This window comes from Callithrix jacchus, chromosome 4 (genome assembly GCF_049354715.1).
Source record: "Callithrix jacchus isolate 240 chromosome 4, calJac240_pri, whole genome shotgun sequence".
Classification (NCBI taxonomy): domain Eukaryota; kingdom Metazoa; phylum Chordata; class Mammalia; order Primates; family Cebidae; genus Callithrix; species Callithrix jacchus.
In genome coordinates this window covers 15327920-15348654 of record NC_133505.1, presented here as the reverse complement: position 1 = coordinate 15348654, position 20735 = coordinate 15327920, and the positions used below count along the sequence as shown (strand labels likewise).

The 20735-nt window shown below is 43.5% G+C and overlaps 1 protein-coding gene across 16 annotated transcripts in view; it reads left to right on the top strand.

Moving 5' to 3' along the window:
- JARID2 (jumonji and AT-rich interaction domain containing 2) overlaps positions 1–20735 on the top strand; it is a 282534-nt gene that overhangs the window by 140376 nt on the left and 121423 nt on the right. For 2 of the 16 annotated variants that reach the window (XM_078368297.1, XM_078368296.1), the window contains one exon: positions 19760–19880. The exons of 10 other annotated variants lie outside the window; for them this stretch is intronic. In XM_078368297.1, the coding sequence (XP_078224423.1) occupies positions 19760–19880 (121 nt within the window). Of the gene's footprint in view, positions 1–15538; positions 15675–19759; positions 19881–20003; positions 20111–20735 lie in introns of those variants that run through there. 4 more of the 16 variants (XM_078368302.1, XM_078368299.1, XM_078368301.1 and 1 more) reach the window with 4 other exon arrangements.

The following is a 20735-nucleotide window of genomic DNA, read 5'->3' as shown; positions in this document are numbered from 1 at the left end:
ACTCTAGGTGTGTGTGTGTGTGTGTGTGTGTGTGTGTGTGTGTGTGTGTGTGTAAACCAAGGAAAAGCTGTGAAACCACGTATCTCTAATGTATCTTGTTTGACAAGTATATACACCTAACCGTATGACCAGCACTCCAGTGTAGAGTACCTTCGTATCACCCTGAAAAGGTTCTTCCTCCTTTCTCCCTTTGGTACAGTTGACATGTTTATTTTTGTATTTAGAGACAGTCTTGCTCTGCTACTCAAGCTGGAGCACCGCGTAACTTCAAGATCCTGACCTCAGTTGATCCTCCCTCCTGCCAGCTTTGCTGGTGTGGGCCACTTTGCCTGGCCAGTTGACTTATTTAAATGTATGTGCTCCCTTGGAGTTTGTCAACACCACTCTCTCTATTTTTTAAGAGCTGTTATGCTTGTAGATGGGTGTATGATGTTTGCCCAGAATGTGTCAGATGTCTGAGCGTGTCTGTTGGGGCCTGCAAGTGACTCAAGGCCAGAAGCCCGTGTGTGTCCCCTTAGCATCTCCAGAAGTGGCTTATGTAGGCACAGTGTTTGAATAGGAACTCTGCGATTGGAAAGACGGTGACATTCTTATGGTCAGACTTTCTCTTAAGCTGGCATCATGGTTTTGTTGTGAACTGTTGTGCACACCCGGAGCAGATGGCTTTGGAGCAGGCTTCGTTCTGATTCTCATCCATGTCACCTTTCTCGTGTAGCACATGGGCCACCACCGTTGTTAATCTGAGTATTCAGAATACTCAGCCTGGTGTGTTAACATTAAAAGTTCTGGAACTAGGGTCCCAGTCTTGGCTTTTCCCAGAGGCACTCTACCAATGGATTTGTAGGTCATGTCTTTTGCTAGTGCGGTGTGTATTTAGTTAGATCGATTTCTGTGAGGAGCCCATGATCTCCTTGTTGCCCTTGAGGATGCCAAGGGCAGCAGTGCCCATGGTGGGATAGGATTGCTTCTCATAGACCTCAGGGGTTAGAGCTTCAACAGAAGACTTTGTGGGGAGCACATTACAGTCTCTGCAGACCTTGGAGATGGTGACAGTTTATTCCATTCTAATTGTAGATTAAATTAACCTCCATGTTAATCTGTTGTTGTTGTTGTTTCTTCTTTTTTTGCTTGTGTGATCCTAGAATGTTTTCCTGCTAAGCCAGGAAACCTGTAGAGCTGTCTGACCCTTGAGAATGTTGGATGGAGTGCCTGCTTTTTTGCAGGGGGTGGCAGTTGTGATGGCCCTGGACGGATGATTCTGTTGTCATAGATTATTTGGGGAAGCATTGTGGGATTTTTTGAGGAATTTTGAGGTTGAGGGAATCCTATTTGTTAAACAATAATTCATCTTATCTGCCTATCATGACTTCTAGCCCCTTTTTATTCTTTTCATGTAATAGGAAAGACCTTTCAGGGTCCCCCGATAGGGCCACCTATAGCCAGAAGTGACTTGTTTGTGAATAGGATTTATTATTTAAAACATTCTTTCTTGTAAAGTGATATTATCCCCTGCTAGAGAAAGACCTCATATGTTTTCAAAATCTCCTAATTCTTTTGATATGTGTATTTACGTAGCTTTAATTACTCTCAGATTTACTGTTATGGACTGTGCTTAGATCCAATTTCCTTCAAATTTAGAGGGCCTTTGACTTAGCTTTTGGAAATAACCTGTTATTACTTGAGCCGCATTAAATGTTTAGCGTCCTGTATGGTATATCTTTAAAGCCAGAAGAGTGATTATTAGATATGCTTTTGGGAAATTACCCTACAGTCTATAAATCCCTTAATTCACAATTTGATTTTTAAGCTCACCTGCTGCCAAATCTCATCTATCCTCCCAGCTTCCTGTGTAGGCTTTAACATGATTCTGTAGAGTCCCAGATTTAGCTTCTTCATAATTTCTTTCCCAAGGGTCATAAAAACAGTAGAGGTCTATTATTCAAGGAGGTATAGGGATGAGAAGAGAAACAGGACCTGTAGGTATTTTTTTTTTTTTTTTTGAGACAGAGTCTCGCTCTGTTGCCCAGGCTGAAGTTCAGTGGTGAGATTTAGGCCTACTGCAGCCTCCACCTCCCAAGTTCAAGCAGTTCTCCTGCCTCAGCCTCCAGGCACCCACTGCCACACCCAGCCACATGAGCTGTTTTATAATCTTGCATCTGCCCATTGGGAGAGCATTTACCAGTGACATTCCATGCTTGATTATAAACTGACAAGGCCAAACCTGCACCCTGCCATTGACATCCCAGGAGTGCTGTCTCCTGTGTTTCAGGGTGACTCATGCCCCGCATGCCTTGAGGCCCCGTGGCTTCTCTCCCTACACTCTTCTCTGACCTGTTACTCCTGTTCTTGCATCATTTATGCTTTGGCTCTGATGGCTGCTTCAGCCATTTCTGTACACAGGTCGTCTTGTGTAACCTGCCCTGCCCTTGTCATCTGGGTAATTCTTAACTGAGTCTATATTTCTGTTTCCTTTTTGCAGATAGGTGGGTGCCTGGCATGTTTGGTACTGCCTGTCTTGGTGACAGGGAAGGCTGTATGCACTGAGGCTCCCAAGCTGGCTCTGGCAGTCTCTGATGTAGTAATCTCCCTTTAGCTTTCCACCGCTCTCAAAGTTACGCTGCCTTCTGATGCATGAAGGCAGTCCACGGTCTCCATTTTGTAATCATTTTTAAGTATTAATTTATTTAACTTTTTTTCTGTTGCCCAGGATTCAGTGCAGTGATGCAATCTTGGCTCCCTGCTGCTTGTGTGCACCACCCAAGCAATCCTTCCACCTCAGTCTCCTGGCACGTGTCACCAAGCCTGGCTGATTTTTAAATGTTTGGATAGAGATGGGGGTCTCACTATATTGCCCAGGCTGGAACAGTGTTAGTTTTGATAGTCTCCTTCCATCCTGTACACCTGGGGTTTTCACGAAAGGACCCATGCTTTTGAATGTGTATTTAAAAAATAGCATCTTGCCTTCTTCTGAAGCAAATTTGGAAGAGTGAATCTTGAGTGGTCTGTTCCCTAGGGGCTCCCCCAGCAGTGTATCCTCCAAACATGACTTTGTTCCTAGTGTCATTTCAAAGGGCCTTCCAGTTAGCTCAGTTGGAAAGCGTTAGAGTTTTAAAGGGTTAGCTGGAAGGCTCTCAGCTGGCACTTTCTGAATCCCTCTGAGGAAAATGTTGGCAAACTCTCCACTCTGCCTGAACTCTTTTTATAAATGGAGAAGCCAGGAGTTAGGAAACCATCATACAAAGTGAGGTTAAACCCTCTGCGGAAACATGTTATTATCCTAGCTAAGACTGTGGACAATTTTATGGTAATGTGATGGTATCACCCCCCTCCCACCCTTTGATGTTTTGATGTTTCAGAGAGCCCTTCAGTTCATCTTCCTGCTACCAAAAATAGAAGTGTGTAGTGCAGCAATTTACAGTGTTTCTCTATTTTTAACTGGAGAGCTTTTTTTTTTTTCCACGAGATGCACATGGTTTTTAGTTTCCTCCTTTGACAATTTAAATGAAGAAGACAGAGTGTTTAATTCAACAGGTGTCCCACCTTCTAAGGAAAGTGCACTTTTTTCATCCCCTGCCTCCTGCCCTTCTCTGTGTTACAGAACAAGGTTCTACAGTAAGGAGGAGGAGCTTGCCATTGATTTACTCTCATGTTTCTTGCCATGTATCTGACTTGCATTTCAGTCTGATGAGAAACCCAGTGTGAATGCACCATGGAGCTCGAGAGGTTTCCATGCTCCTGAGTTGTCGAGCCTGTAGCTACTTCTGCCCAGTCCCCAGAGGAGTCTAGAGATGGAGAAGAACCCAACAGAGCATGCTGGTGTGGGGTTCCTTCTTTAACCGTTCATCCCTGCACACCTGCACTGCCACACACTCAGGTCCAGCCGGGATGTCCTTTCTAGCTCTGTCCACATTGTGCAGCCAATGCTTGGTGCTTCTAGACTTCTGGGGTCTCCCTTTATGGAAGAATTCCAAGGGAATAGGTTAAGATTGCCATCAAGTGGCTGTTCTTGGTAGTGGATGTTGACATTCCTGCCGGCCAATTTCTTAGACCCTCTGTCTGTGCGAGGGATTGCCTGTCCTGTTGTGTGGGTAGGGAGTTGTTGACAGAGCTCAGGGCATCTCTATATTTTATAGCCTTGAAGAAGGCATCTCTGAGAATGCAAGCTGGGTCTTCTCATGTGTGCTCTGTAAAACCGAAGGCAGGCTGGGTTGTCCTTGGAATTGTGATTACAGACTACCAGATTGCCTGGAGAGAATGGCTGGGCATCCACCTTCCTGCCAGCTCCGGGCCAGGAGGTCGCAGTCCTTTAGGTCTGCTAGTGGAAATTGTTGAAGGATCACACTGTCATCCCGGTAAGTGTAGCCCAGCGTCCCACCAAGGGTTCAAAGAACCAACCAACTCGCTACCACCATTCTGTTAGGTTTCTCTTTGTTGATTTTGCAGCTCAGAAAACGGGACACTAATTGTTTTTTTCTTCTTCAGAGGTGGTAATTCTTAGGATTAATGCAGTTGATTTATTTCACGTTCTTAGAGCCTGGAAGAATGTAAACATTTAAACCATGATCATTATTGTGGTTGTAGATACATGTTACCCCATGATGTCCTGTTCTATAGTTTGTCATGAAGTAGGACACCTCAAGAATGATTTTCAAGTTGGTTTGCCCCCTTCCTAGGTTCTGAATGCCAGTGTCTTAGAATGAGGCCTCACCCTAGGACTTAGGGAGCTGACTGTTGTGGCTCTGACAGATAGAAGGAAGAATTGCCTCTTCAGCTTTCCCAGCAAGTCCTCCTCAGTGGTGCTGATAAAGCCGCCCTGTAGGTGTCGTAGGTGTTAGTTTGGATAGGAGGGCTACCCTGCCCCTATCAGGGCACAGAGTATTGGATTCTGAAGTCTCTGAGGAGCCTTAGCAAGAGTTTCTGAGCTGGCATGTGATATATGATGGAGGTAGATCTGTGCCAGCTGGATCGGGGGTGGGGGCGGAGAGGCCTGGGACAGACAGAGGGGAGAAAGTATGGAATTGCATCTGATGGGGACAAACTCCAAGTTAGGGTCAAAGAAAGAAAATTCTTAAGGCCAATCTATTTTAGGCAGCTTTTTAGAAATGACAAAGGCTGTGTTATGCAACCAGTCACTTTGCAATCTGTCAAATCATATTAAACCAGAATTCCTGGACTGTAGCCATCTCAAGCAATATTGAATGCATCAAAAATTTGATGTGTTGGAATGGGCACTGACATTGGTTCGTAATTCTAGTTCTACCAGTAACTGGGTGTTTCTGAGCAAATCATGGCTTCCTCCTTACGTAAAACAAAATGCCAGATCTGTCTGTCGTGTTTGGTTTTGTTTCAGTGGTGAGTTGCACTGAGGTGTTGAAGGCATGCTCCTGCTCTCCCAGCTCGGTGGCTCTGTGAAGCTTTTGGGTCAGGGAAGCATTTGGATGCTTTTGCAGACTTTGGAGGGAAGTGAATGAGAAGTATTCTGGAAGACATGAACGTGCCCTTCAAAGGCTACTGTCCCTCTCCTTTGGTGTGTGATGGCACCAGTACAGTGATCCCAGAGTGTGTGTGTGTGTGTGTGTGTGTGTGTGTGTGTGTGTGTGTGTCTGGAGGTGGCAAAATGAGTCCACCTCAGCCTAGGTTTTAGTGGCACTTTGTTCAGAGTATTAGTTGATGATTACTGTCATCTACAGTAAGGTGGCCTAAAACCAGTTCTTTATTTTTTTTTCCTTTGAGACAGTTTTGTTCTGTCAGCAGGCTGGAGTGCAGTGGCAAACTCTCAGCTCACTACAAACTCCATCTCCCAGGTTCAAATGACCCTTGTCTCAGACTCCAAGTATCTGGGATACAGTCGTCCACCACTATGCCCAGCTAATTTTTGTATTTTTCTTTTAGTAGAGAGATTTCACCATGTTGGCCAGGATGATGTCTATCTCTTGACGTCGTGATCCACCCGCCTCAGCCTCCCAAAGTGCTGGGATTACAGGCATGGGCCACCGCGCCTGGCCCCAAAAACCATTTCTAATAAAAATCACCCTTTGGGAAGTTTCCCCTACAGTTTTTAGTTTTCACAATAAAGAGTTTTAGTGGCTCTTTAACACTACCAGTCTCTATTTCTCCTTCTCCCCTCCCCTACAAGCTAGACTGACTACCACCTCGCTCCATCTGCTGCTAAATTTAAGGTGATTTGTCAGCCTGCTGCTGCATTTGCCCCTTGAAAAGGATTCATCTTCGGTCTGCCTTGCGCTGTTTATGGGATATGGTGGTGAGGAGGGGGGTTCTAAGCTTGTAACAGGGCGGCGGAGGGACAAGGGACTGCTGCAGACGTGGCAACAGACGTGTTGCTCAGCATGATCAGCACTGTAGGTCATTGCTGCCCAGTTCAACTTTGTGTGATGTTGGAAGTGTTCTGCATCTGTGTTGTCCTATACAGTAGCCACTAGCTGCCTGTGCTGCTTCAACTTTTGGAGCTTGGCTGTTTTTTTGAGACAAGGTCTCGCTCTGTGTTACCCAGGCTGGAATTCAGTGGTATCATCATGGCTTACTGCAACCTCCACCTCCCAGATTCAAGCAATTCTCATGCCTCAGCCTCCCCAGTAGTGGAGATTACTGGCGCCCACCACGTTGACTGGCTAATTTTTGTACTTTTAGTAGAGACAGTTTCACCATCTTGGCCAAGCTGGTCTCAAACTCCAGACCCACCTCGGCCTCCCAAGGAGCTGGGGTTATAGGCATGAGCCACCATGCCCGGTTAAGAGTCTGAATTTTGTATTTGATTTAATTTTAGTTGATATAGGCATGAAAAGCCATGTGTGGATACAGGCTACCAAGTTACTGCAGGTACAGAGCCAGTATAAGCATGAAAAGGTAGTGAAATCCTTCCCTTCTTTCCCTGTGCTCTGTTTTTGCTTTTCGCCGGAAGTCTTTCTGGTTTCAATTATCCTCATGGTATATTATGTAGACAATTCTGATAAAGTTTTAAAAAATGGTATTTTACTCAAATGTCTTTTAGTCAATGTTAGAATATGTTTGCCCATGGTAGCCATGAGAGTATCATAAACTACAACCTTTGTCATTTACCTTTTCTAGGTTTTCCTTTAGCTCCATGTAAATTATGTTGGTAGCTCTATCTCATTTCCATCATTGAGTAATTCTCTTGTGATTGACTCAACTTCTGTGCTGTTGACACAGCCGGTTTCCTTGTGATACTCTGAATTTTAAGATTTCCTTTTACCATATTGCTAAAGAAAGTCATTTGAATTGTGGAAAAAGTCGAGATTTCAGAAAACTGTAAAGATTGCCACTAGAGAGAATACCATGAATGATGTTCCATATTTATCATTGCAGCACTTGGGTTATTTCTGGTCTTCTCTATGATGTATGAAGCTTTTAAGGAAAATGCCAGGAAGAATATACACGAAATTGTTAAGTGATTACGGGTATATTGGGACTTGGATGATTTCACTGCGTAAATAAGAGGAGGATTCTAGGTAGTTTTGACATTTATTTAAATGTTTAGTAACAGAATGAGGTTATGTTAGCAGGATATAAAAGGTACACATTTTGAGAAAGACACAAAACTGCTTTAGTTACAAAAAAAAAAATCGGCCTCCAAACAAAAACCACCAGAAAACGGTAAAATTGAAATTAATAAAGGCCTAAACATCATGTCTAGATTTCCGCGTGTTAAATTGAGTGCTTATAAAATTACATTTTACCTGAAAATCTGACGATGAGGTCTTCTACTTCCCAGGAATTTCTCATTTTAATGAGTGAGTGCTGAGATATCATAATGTATTGTAAATTATGAGTTATTTCTAGTACAAGAATTTCAAACATAGAGAGACGAAGAGTTCTTTGACACATTTGCCTTTCCCAGAGTATGTCGAATGTTAGGTGCATTGTACGAACTATGGGCTTTCCCAGGTAAGAGCACCTCAGGCTTACAAAGCCCTGGCTTGTCTCTGAGACACAGCTAACTCTTTCAACAGCATACATGCTGTGTGACATTGTGAAGGTTATTCAAATGAGCAAGGCCAATCTGGTGGCTCACACTCATACTCCCAGGACTTTGCGAGGCTGAGGTGCCTTGGTAGGATTGCTTGAGGCCAGGAGTTCGAGACCAGCCTCGACAACATGGTGAAACACCATCTCCACAAAAAGTATAAAAAATAAGCTGGTTGTGGTGGCAGTATCTGTAGTCCAGCTACTTGGGAGGCTGAGGTGGGAGGATTGGTTGAATCCGGAAGGGCGAGGCTATAGTCAACCTAGATCATGCTACTGCACTGCCGCCTGGGACACAGAGTGAGACCCTGTCTCAAAACGTAAGATGACCAAGACTAAATCTTCTTCTTGAAGGAACATGACAGTTGGGTAAATGCGACCTTTGTACTTTTTGAAATTACATTGGAATGGCATCTGTGAAGTGGAAAGAGAAGCAGGAGCTCTCCAGGCAGAGGAGAGAATAGTCAGAAAAGGGAACAGCACATGCCAAGGCCTTGAAGCTCCAAAGGTCAAGAAATGAAGAGAATGTGTCAGCTGCCACACATGCAGGACTCAACCCATCCACCCCAGCAGCTTCTTGCTGTAATTCAGAACCAAAGCATTGCTATTCAGTCTATTGCATGGCCCAGGAAACTGGTATAGAATAATTTTTTTTTGAAATGTATATAGGGATAATTTAACCAGTCAAAGAAGCTACAAAATAATTAAAACAGGCTACGTTGAAGTTTTCCTTCCCTCATTAGTTTGTTGTATTAACCAAAAAACTATTAGAAGCAAATCATTGCTTCTGTCATTGGTTTCTTAGTATTAATTTCTAGAAATTACTGAATTACAGACCTGTTAGCCTTGATTTCCAAGTCGCTCCTCAGAAAGGGTTTGTTAGTTAATCACGTTAGCAACGTATGAGACCGTTTTGTCAGAGTCAGAACTTTGAAAGTGTGATTACTCACTCTTCAGTTTTGACCTATTGGCCTTTTATTTCACTAGTTTGTTTTTTTGTTTTGTTTTGTTTTGAGACACAGTCTTGCTCTGTTGCCAGGCTGGAGTGTAAGTGGCACGATCTGATCTCACTGCAGCCTCCAACTCCTGGGTTGAATTCCAAATCCAGTTCCCCTGCCTCAGCCTCCTGAGTAGCTGGGACTACAGATGCTCACCATTACACCTGGCTAACTTTTTGTTTTTAGTAGAGGCAGGGTTTCACCATGTTGGCCAGGATGGTCTTGATTTCCTGATTTAGTGACCACCCCTTCTTGGCTTCCCTAAGTGCTAGGATTACAAGCGTGAGCCATCGTGTCTGGCCTCAGTGCTTTCATTTTTTTAATTAAAAAAAGTTTTTTTTGAGATGGAGTTTCGCTGTTGTTACCCAGACTGGAGTGCAATGGTACGATCTTGGCTCACCACAATCTCCGCCTTCTGGGTTCAAGCAATTCTCCTGCCTCAGCCTCCCGAGTAGCTGGGACTACAGGTGCGCACCACCATGCCCAGCTAATTTTTGTATTTTTAGTAGAGACGGGGTTTCACCTCGTTGACCAGGATGGTCTCGATCTCTTGACCTCATGATCCACCCGCCTCGGCCTCCCAAAGTGCTGGGATTACAAGCATGAGCCATTGTGTCTGGCCTCAGAGCTTTTAATATGCAGTTTTCCTTTCTTCACTATTCCCAAGGAGGTAAAACACCTTTTTTGAGAATCTGGTTCAATTTTACTTTATACTATTGAGTAATGTTTTCAAAATATTCTGAAAATTCTTGATCATCTTGTTTGACTTGGCATCCTTTCTGTGTTCACCTTTTAAAATTCATTAACTGCATTTCCTTCCAATATGTTAAGCACTATTTGTTTCTTTTTCTAACCACAAAGCTAACAATATATATTGAACCAAAATTTGAGTACTTTATTAGCATAGAAGTTTATGAATGTATGTAGGTAGCCCTGTATGTTTACAGTATAGCACAAACCCTTTTACTTGTATAGTTAATGCCCCCAACACCAGTGTGGTTCCGATTTCCATTTAACAGGTGAGGAAACAGGCAGAGAGAAGTCTTAATGGTTTTTCTTAGATGACAGCTTGATGAGGAGTGGAACCAGGCTGTGTGTGCTGTGTATAATCCACTAAGGTTTTAATGTAAGGTGTCTATTAAATAAGTCAGGATTTTTAAATTTACAAAATTCATGTAGAGGCTGGGTACGGTGACTCACGCTTGCAATCTCAGCACTTTGGGAGGCCGAGGTGGGTGGATCACGAGGTCAGGAGTTCAAGACCAGGCTGGCCAAGATGGTGAAACCCCATCTCTATCAAAAATACAAGAATTACCTGGGAGTGGTGCCGGGCACCTGTAATCCCAGCTACTTGGGAGGCTGAGGCAGGAGAATTGCTTGAACCCAGTAGGTAGAGGTTGCAGTGAGCCGAGATCGCGCTGCTGCACGCCAGCCTGGGCAACAAAGCGAGACTCCATTTCAAAAAATAAAATAAAAATTCATGTTGAATACAGTAGTGCTCCCTTATCCAAGGGTGTTATATTTCAAGATGCTCAGTGGGTGCCGGAAACTGTCGATACTACCAAACTCTGTATAGACTGTGTTTTTCCTGTATCTACATACTGTACAGTGCAGGTCATTCATGCCCTGGGCAGGATGGCTCATGGTTTGATTATGCTACACAAAATGGTGTGCAATTTAAAACTTATGAGTTGTTTATTTTGGGGATTTTTAAATTGAATATTCGCAGACCTTGGTTCACCATGGCTGACTGAAACCCTGGAAATCTAAACCTCAGAGAAGGAGGGTTAGTGTTGTCTTTTCTGATAGCTTCTGAATTTCAACAACTGCTTTAATTGTAGCATTAACAACCCAGTTAGTTTCATGAGTTTTCATACCATCACCCAGTCCGGATCACCCTACTGTGTTCTTTTAATTATTGGTATTATTTTATAATTGTACGGTGTGGCCTCGTCGTCATCTTGGCTGTCAGCAGCCGCATGTAATACACAGTTCAGCACTGCTGGTGCTTCAGTAATTACCAAGCCTTCTTGGAAAGTGTTCAGGCCAGACTCTGTGTGTACCTAATTCTGGTTGGTATACTACCAGTGTTTTAACTTTTATTTAAATAAAATTCCAACAAGTAATATTATATACCGCTGGCAAAGAGTGTCCACACTTAAACGATGTTTTTGGAAGTCAAATATTAGCACAGTAGATTACCTTTCTGCGTTGACTTTTATCACCACCTACTTGATATGGTCAGTTCTACGTAATTTCATCCAAGTAACACAAGTATTACAAATACATGGCTAATGCTGGGTGACCATTAAAATTCTGGATTATATAAAATTCTCGGGCACCATAACCTTGTACTACTCTCTTCTGTCAAATGTGCAATCCATACCACCCTACCTCTCCTTTGTGATTAGTAGTTTTGGGGAAATTATTATTAATTGTGTAGTAGCCAAATACCAAGGCACCATCTTGGGTATGCAGTCATTTGTGCTGGTAGCAAGAAATTGAAGGGCATTTGGAGGGAGATCATGTATTGATTATAAGGAGCCTCCCTGATATGCTATAGCTCTAAGCCTTACCTTTCCCTCAGTGAGATTGTTCCAGCTCTCAGTACAGGCCAACTTTCCTGATTGGTTGGTTACATGAATAAAACAAGGCCTTATGAACTTAAGGCAACCAACAGGTTTTTAAATTAACCAATGAAGAGGCTGTATTTGATAGCTAAATTTGATTAAGATGTGGAAATGACTTACTCCCTCAGTTTTAGCCTAGATTGAGGTTTGTTTAAGTCATAGGTTTTTGAAATGCTAAGTGCATCTAATGGGCTTCTTCAGATTGGCCTAAGTTAGTGGGAATGACTTGATTGTGGAGGTGGGTAGATTCTTTATTGTGGAGCCCTTAGAAGCAAAATATATCCTTAGCTAGCCTCTGGTTGAGGCGATAATCGGGTGGATGACAGCCATGAACTTGGCTGGCTGCATAGAATTTCTGTGAATATGAGATCCCTTCTGAAAATTCTGACTTCTTCCTGAATGAGAGTTCTAGTAATGTTCCTTGTTCTCTCTGGTGGCATGTTATAGAGGGCTTTAAACATTGTGAGATTACACTGATAACATCACTGGTACAAAATCAAAAGGTGATTTGGAAACGAATCTGCCATTCAGCTTGTAAACAAACAGTTGCATATCCAAGGATTTCTACCAATTCCACTCCTAAATATCTATGAGAAACTCTAGTACATGGTTTCCAGGAGACTCGCAGAGGAATTGCAACCTGTTTCATGATAGCAACAAACTAGAAGCACCTTGGATGCCCTTGGACATGAGAATCACAGTGGAATATCCACCATTCATCGTTTGTGTAGTATTATATCATTGTGTAATAGTGAAAATGGATAGCAAGAGATACACGCAAGGTCATGGATGGATCTTAGTAAGTTGATGTTAAGTTGGAAAAAACCCACGTCCTATTGTAACCTGTGTTGTAAAGTTTCTAATGTGATGGAGTGAAACACAAATGCTGTTTATATATGTTTATGATGTAGAAAAAGTTAGCACATAGGCAGTGCTTTAGGTTATGTTTGGGTAGTTGGGTTTGGACGGGGGTTCAGAGATACTCTTTATATCATTAAAAATTGGACTGTTAGGCCGGGCGTGATTGGTCGTACCTGTAATCCTAGCACTTTGGGAGGCCAAGGCAGGCGGATCACTTGAGGTCGGGAGTTCAAGACGAGCCTTGCCAACATGGGGAAACCCCGTTTCTACTAAAAGTTTAAAAAAAAAAAAAAAATTACCCGAGCATGGTGGCCCACACCTGTAATCCCAGCTGAGGCTGAGGCAGGAGAATCACTTGGACCTGGGAGGTGGAGGTTGTAGTGAGCCCAGGTAGCGCCATTGTACTCAGCCTGTGCGACAGAGTGAGACTCTGGGAGAAAAGAAAAAGAAAAAAAGGACTAATTATTCAGAGGATTTAGGACTTGCTCTGATATTTCACTATGGAAACTTAGATGGTAGTGATTTCATCATACTGATGAACGTGGAACAAAGAAAAATTCTTCCCTGGTCTTTCTGCCCTCTCCTCTTTCTTGTATTTAAATATTGCAAGTTGTGTTGTTACTCCTAAACTGAACCTGTTTCTTGGTATTATTCTTGGTCTTCCAGAGGATGCTGTGAGTCTAATATGGTAGTTTGCATGTATCTGCTTTAGTATAGAACCAACCTTTCATCTAAATAGTCTAAAATGTATCGCTATTCACAACAGACATTTTTCTGAAGTCTCCTTCCTGGCCCGACAGACAGAGGCCGGTGGAGTCACAGGACTGACTTACATATACTGTATTTTATGAAATATTTCCCTCATGATTAAGAAGTAATGGTAACAGTTAGGCTTTCCTTTTTTCTTAAAATTTAAATACCTGTTTCTCTTTAGTTGACTAGAAGAGGTGCAGGCAGTGGAGATAGGAAATGGGCAGACAGTGTTTATTACTGCTGATGCCTGCGTGCATGCACTCTCTGCGTTTGAGTGACGGAACTCAGGGTGTTTAGGAAAACCACTAATCATAATGATTCTGAAACTTCATTTCTGGCCAGCTGTGTATGTCTTGGGGTTTCTACTTTTCTTACTAACCTTTGCTGAGAATTAGCATACATCAGAATATCTGCCTCATGGCCTCCTTTCCAGTTCTCTAATTGGGTGCTGTTGATCATTGAAGGAGCCAGAAGATACGTCCCAGTAGAAGGAAGAGGAAAAAAGCCAAATAGTCATCCCCTGAATGTCCTTTAATTGACTCTGTGTGACTTATGCTGCAGCAGGGATGCATGCCAAACACTTGCTCACTGTTAACAGGAACACGCGGCAGTGGAGAGCGCTAAGGGTCTGCTCTGGAGGCTCACCCTCGGAACCATTGGAGAGCGACTCTTTTCCACCCCTTCTTTCCCAGTGCCATGGGTTTCTCAGATGGTCTCCTGTCTGCTGAGCCATAGGAGCTAGGTCTGTGATCTTTGTTAAGAGCCAGACTTGTTTTTAGCCACAGTTTCAGCATCTATAAAGTGGGAGAATTGTAGTAGAGCATCTCTGAGACACTATATGTAATTCTGCTTTTAAAATGGTGGATATCAGTTAAACACTAAGGAAGACCACCACCTACCTCCCTGGGGTGTGTGTGTGTGTGAGTGTGTGTGTGTGTGTGTGTGTGTGTGTATCTATGTTTACATTTTTTTTTATGTAAAAAGTTTTGGCATGTTCGTGAGCTTTAATGATTTAGGAAACAAGAGTTGGCTATTGCGGAGAGAATTCCAAATTGACTTCACTCCTGAGCAAAGTTGACATCTACCTTCAGTGTCTTTATGAGGTGTAAATAAGTTGCTGTGTGTGAAGTGTTAGAATCCAGAAGGGCTTCATTAGATGGTTCAACAACCAGGAAACAACGCACTGAAAGTATTAGTAAGGCATGTTTCCAGTTCCTTTGGATGCATCTGAGGAAAATGTTCAGTGCCATGTGAGCTTGGCCACCATTTTCCTCCCCTTGGAGGGGCATGAAGAGAAGCATGGGGTAGTGTTGAGAGCATGTGTTATGGACATTATCATTGCCAGTTCAAGTTCAAAGCCTTCAAAAGAATTGACTTTAAAAATCAAAAAGCTATGACATATGAAGGGAGAAGTGTACTCCAGTTGTCTGAGGCCAGGGAGCTGGCCAGCCCTCAGTTGGACTCCTGCCTTTTTCACCCCTCCCAGCAGCTGCCAGGCCACAGAGCCAGTTCTATCAAAGATCCTTAAGAAACAATGAGAGAAAACAGCTTCTGTTTGATTAGATTAGATCAATTTATGTGCCTTCAGGAGGGCCCTGTGCAGGGCAGGGGGAGGGGTGCCCCCGTGCTGTTGGTGGGGGCAGTTGTGGCCCATGTGGTCACTTCATAAGTAATGAGGCTCCATGGAAGCTGGAATCTGAGAAAGGGGGAGGGCGGGCTGGAGGAGGAGCATGTGGAAAGAGATTTCTGCAGTCTGTCTGGAGAGCTGCCCAGGTTTCCCAGCCAAAAAAACAAATAAAAATAAATAAAAGGCAAGTGCTGAATGACACAGATTATGATATTAAAAAGGGATGCCATTGAAACTGTGCCTTGGAGCCCGCTGTCCTTGGGGGTTGGGTGTGCTTGGCAGTGGGGTGGGGACATCTGACCGGCTGGGGACACAAAAGTGTGCACAATTAAACTGTGAATGTCCCCCTCCCCCCCATATGTCAGAAATTCTATACTTCAGATTTGTCTGCATTGCAGATTGGGGAAATGGCTGGAAGAAAAGCTAGTGGCTCTTTTCCTTTCTCTCATTTTAATTTATCGGGGTCGGGGGAGCCAGCCGGAGACCCCTCCTCTTCGGTGTTCGATTCCCTCCCATGCACATAAATAACCTTCTCTCCTGGCTGCCTCCCCTCCCCCTCGGCCCCATTGCCGTTCTGGCCGTCCTATTGCCGCGCGGAATCTGCACTGCCGCCTGCTTATTACGTACAGGGGAGGATTGTTGACAAGTGCTCCGGAGCCTGCCTCACTGCGCTCTTCCTCCCTCCCTCCCTCTGTCCTTCTTCCTCTCTGTCTCTCTGCAATGATCCGGCTCTGAGGATGGCTGCTCCACGGGTCTGTCAGGTGCAGTTTTTGGTGGCTTATCTTGAGGAACCTGGGATAGAAGGTCTGTTCCTATAAATAAAAGAAAAACCCAATAGCTCTAGATTTGTTTCAGGCTGGTATGGCTTTTGTTGGAGAAATAGGCCTTTGTGGGTTTCCCTGCTGGGGTCCCGATTCAATCCATTGTGGATGGCAAGGTGCTATATATATGTATGTGAGAGACTATGTAAAAAGTGTTGTGATTTGCTTAATGTTAATATTCTCTTAGCTTTGATATCCTCCCTAGGGGCAATGGTGGCTCCTGCAAAGGCACTGTGGAAATTTACAAGAGAGAATTAATGTCGCTCTTAAAGCATTAAGCTCTGTTGACCATTTTGGCCAAATCTGCAGTTTCAGTCAGGCTGGTAGGAATTTAGACATTTCTCTGGAGACTGAATGCCATCCAGCTGTAGCTCGTCCCTTTTATTTTATTACAATTTATTTGATCATTTCCCAGCATTTAAGAATAAATGTTTGATTAAAGTTAATTAGTTCATCCTCACCCTAGCTCTGGTTTTCTTTATCAACAGCATGTTTGCTTTCATTTCCATGAATCCTTTCTTTTTCTACCTCCATCTTCTTTCCTTGAACAACACAGGAAACTGAGGCATGCAAATAGACCCTGAGTCCTGACGTGATTCCGGGCTGAGACCTAAAAGCTTTAAAGTTGGAGTGCTCTTGAATCTTCTCCTGAATTTCGTGCATTAATTCATGTCTGTGTTACTGTCTGTAAACACAGATGGATTTGAGGAACCTTCAGTGTTTGGTGCCTCAAATCTTTGCAGATTCCATGGCCACATTCCTCTAGTGCTGCTTTTTGTACTGCTTCCATTCATTATATTTCACTAGTGGGAAGAAAGCTGCTCTGGGAGGCAGTAGGCCTTTCTGAATTTATTTGTCAGCAGGTGATTTTTGTTTGTGTTTTTCCTTTGAATGGACTGCTTAATCTTCTCTGAATATATCCATCTGAAAAGTGGGAGGGCCATTGATTGTTGATATGTGAGTAAGGTAATAAGGAAACTGGAGAACCACTGTCCCTCCCAGTCATGGCACAAACAAAACAGAACTTTGAACTTTCAAGGGATTCCTGAATGAAGGCAGCCCAGAGACCTTTCAGGGCAAAGGGTGTGGTTGGTTGTTTATCTGCAAATTAAGGTGTCAAGTCAAGTTCGTGGAGCTTTGCCCATGTGTCATTGCAGATTAGTACACAAACCAGTAACTTTATGGTGCTTGTCGATTGAGTTAAAGCAGCAGCTTTGCCTGCCTTTGGAGAGCCTTGCTAAAATTGGATAGCTGGTTCCTTTTGGTATCTTACATTTGTGGGGTAAAGATGATAGGAAGCTTTAGAGACCTAAATACATACACACATTGCCATTACTTGAAGGTAGAAGAATATCATTAGCTATTTGTGAAACTTGCTGTGCACATGGACATCTCCCTTGAGGAGTGCAAATTCTGTGAGATGAGAAATCAAATTTTGGCCTTGTCCGTTTATCTGAACCCAAGACGTTCAGTTGGGCTCATTAATCGTCTTAAAAAAATTCTCAAGAAAATGCCCTTGTGTTTACGTCTCCTTCATGTGACTGAGTTCCCTTGCTCTGCAGTGATGCCATTGTTCTGCCGCTCATACACATCAGCCTAAACCCACTGTTGCCTTGAGTCAGTTTTCTTCTGTAGGCAGCTTTTGACCTTGGGGATGGTCAGTTCTGGGCCCTCTGTGGCGTGGAATTCTTTTCATAAGCTGATAGAAGCTTGAGTTGCATATCCTAGGGGATTCCAGGGATTTATATTTTGGTGGGTATTTGTAACTAGGTGGTCTGGTGGGTGTGTGTTTGACTTGGTTGTCGGCGTAAATGAAAAGGGTGTTGAGATGGGGTGTGGACCCAGAAGAGTTAGGGCCTGGGATGGAGTAGTCATGGGATTGGGCACAGAACTAGAACTTCTCACTGTAGAGCATCGTGGGTACTTATAATTCAGTCATTATTGTTAATTCAGGTACTGTACTCGTTCTGATGCTTAGGAAGGTTGTCTTGAGGATGAGGAAGGAGTGAACAGGAGAAAAGAGGGTAGGGAGGATGATCTCTTGCCCCAAAGAAGTAAAGGGAGTTGTGCCAGGATGAGTAGAACGTTTTGTTCACGGTGGTGATCATCTGAGTTTCAATAGCTCCTGGGCTGGTTGGGAAATCTTTCCTGAAGATTGTGGCTCTTTGTTTCTGTGAGAGGTTTTGTGTTGGATAAAGTTAAACTGTCAGTCTTTTTGTCTATTTTTATTTATTGTTGTTGGAGCCTCTCAGTGAGCAGTGTTTTCTCTGCCCCTGGGTTGTTGGTTAGGATGTGCTAAGGGGAATCTTTTGTCTTTTGGTGGTTCTCGCTCATTTAGGGTCCAGACAGCCAGAACAGGGCCCATTCTAATACTAGCTGTGTTCTGCTTACCTCTGTTTCCTCAGAGCTCTTCCTCCGCTGGCCTTGTTCCTTTGTAGCCTGAGGCATTTATTGCCCTCTGGGGTCCAGGGTCCCATCTTTCTCAAAGATAGTCATTTACTTGGTTCCAAAACAGGAAAAAGAGGGTAGTCAGAAATTTGCCTTATCTACTCAGTGGCCCAACGTTTCCATGTTAATAATGACCACCATGTTAGGTCTTTATCTAACGCTTTCTTAAAACATTTTGCATTGTGCATGCGAAAGAGGTTTAGATTGTTGAAGGTGTGTTGTGGAGATGGATTCTGGTGGTGGTGAAGGAGCTCTTGTGAGATTGTGGATTTACAAGTCAATATTTACATCTGTATTCACGGGTTAAATTGAACGAAAATATGTCCCCTGTGTCCTCCTCTTCATCTTCCCCATGCCTGCCTCCAAATCTTGAAATTATTTTAAGGGGTGATGGACGGGGGTGTTTTTGGATTGTCTTTGCTTGACAGGAATGGGAAATCTCCATAGCTGATTTAACAGTAGACAAAGGGGAGCCCTGGTCGGCTCGGGGGCTGGTCTCATGAGGGAAAGGGATAATTATTTTCCGTAAGACGAGGTATGAAACCACTTTCATTTGCACCTCGTTGACCACAAATGTGCCACCGCCATCCTGTCTCGTGACCGGCCATTTGTTCCTGGGCCCGCCAGTGTATTGATCTCGTGAGGATGTCAGTGGACAAGCCTGTGCTGAGCTCTGCAGACCCTGTGCCCTGCTCGTCCCTGTCCCTGGAGCTCTGTGCTTCATTGGAAGCTCCACATGCTGACCTGCATGTGTACAGTTGTTGGGCAAACTCCCATGTTCACACTGGCCATGCCAAGCAGGCCCAAAGCCAAGTCTGCCCTGGCATCAGAATGCCTACCCTGCTTAAAAAGCAGACAGTCCATTTTTCCCCCCTCTTTGCAAAACCTGAGTGAAGATAGGTTTTATTTTTCACTATCAATGGCAGTAAACCATGCATTCTGATGACCTCAGAGAGGTCTCTACCTCAGCCATGGGGCTGCTTTTATAATTTTTCCATCAACTGCAGACACACACACACACACACACACACACACACACAGAGAGAGAGAGAGAGAGAGAGAGAGAGAGAGAGAGAAAGAAAGAAATTGGTGCTGAAAACGAAAGCTCTCTTTGGATGCTTGACTGTTTGATATGTAATGTGATAACCTTGTCTCAGTGACAGGGTGACAGACGGCATTGGCTGTATAATACAGAATTACCTTTTGTGCATCTTTTCTGCAACAAAGCCAAATACATTGACTCACCCCTAATATGCTAATGACTTTACTGTGCTCCAGATGTTTTAGAAGCCCTGGAACAGCCTCAAAGCCCTCCTTGTTTTTCCTTTCCTTTTAACCCTTCTTTTGGCATTGCCTTTGTGTAACAGAGGTCTGGGCTTTTCCTTTGGTTTTTCTATTGTCACGTGTGTGTAGCTAATGAGAGAGGACCTGTAAAACTTCTTTGTGTCTAACCATCTTAAAATGATACAGACTACATGCTCTAGTCCTTTTTTTTTTTTTTAGATATTAGAAAAGAGCTGTCTTTTCTCTGTACATTTGTGTCCCCAAATCTGTTGTTCTCATCAGTTGCTTTCAAAGTTACTTCAGCTAAAGGAATCTGTGGCCTAATTTGTATTTCAGTTTTCCCAACACCCTTCATATAAGGCAAAAGGGAGATGGCAATACACTAGTATCTCCAGTTTCCAAGAACAACAGGAATTCCTATTCCATTTTGCTGCTGCTGTTCCAGATTCAGAAATAAGTGAGTTTTGTTGTATTGTTCTATGTGGCCTTTTCATTTCTTGCTAATTTGGGAGATGGGGTGAAAAGCTCCAGAATGGTAGAGCTGCTGATGGCAGGGTCCTGTTGTGTTCCATTTCTTTAGAGTTCTCAGCTGCACAAATGGACACTGCCTTGTGGCTAAACAGTCTTGGATCCCAGACGCGCACTTCTCCCGTCAGCTGATGGTGACTAGCTGAGGTTGCAGGCACGGTAACCAAGCCGCCTTTGCTGCAGTGATTTAGAATTTTCAGCTCATATTTATTGCTTTTGTGAAAGACAATAGACATGGTTTAATTTAAGTTCAACCTACTGAATATTAATAGAGGAGAACAAACGCTAATGGAATAGACCGAATCTTTGGGCCATTCATTTAATTTCCTCTGTTTAACCTCCTCTCCCCAACAAAGGTTTGTGTTTGTTGGGGTGGGGGAGGAGTTTGGAAAAATAAAAACGGTTTGAGTGTGTGAAGGAGGGGATGCCATTTCATTATTTCTCATTGACTAAAAATAATAATTTTAACAATTGGTGGCAGGGCTTTGTTAGGGGAAAGAAAAGGCAGCACATTAGCTTGGCTAATGTTATAATAATGGCTCTCTTGCCCTGTGGCATCATGTTCTGTCTTGCTGACCTGGCCCTCCTGGATTGGGTAGGCTGCATGATTGGGCTTAAAACATTCCGAATGAAATGGGGTAGCCAGTACAGTGGAGATTGGTTGGGGGGTGTCAAAGGAAAAGCCCAGGTTTATTCAATCATGTTGGCTATCTGACTATAAATAAATGTAAATATTTTCTGGGCTGATATATACAGAACTCAAATTGAAAAAGTTGATCATGTG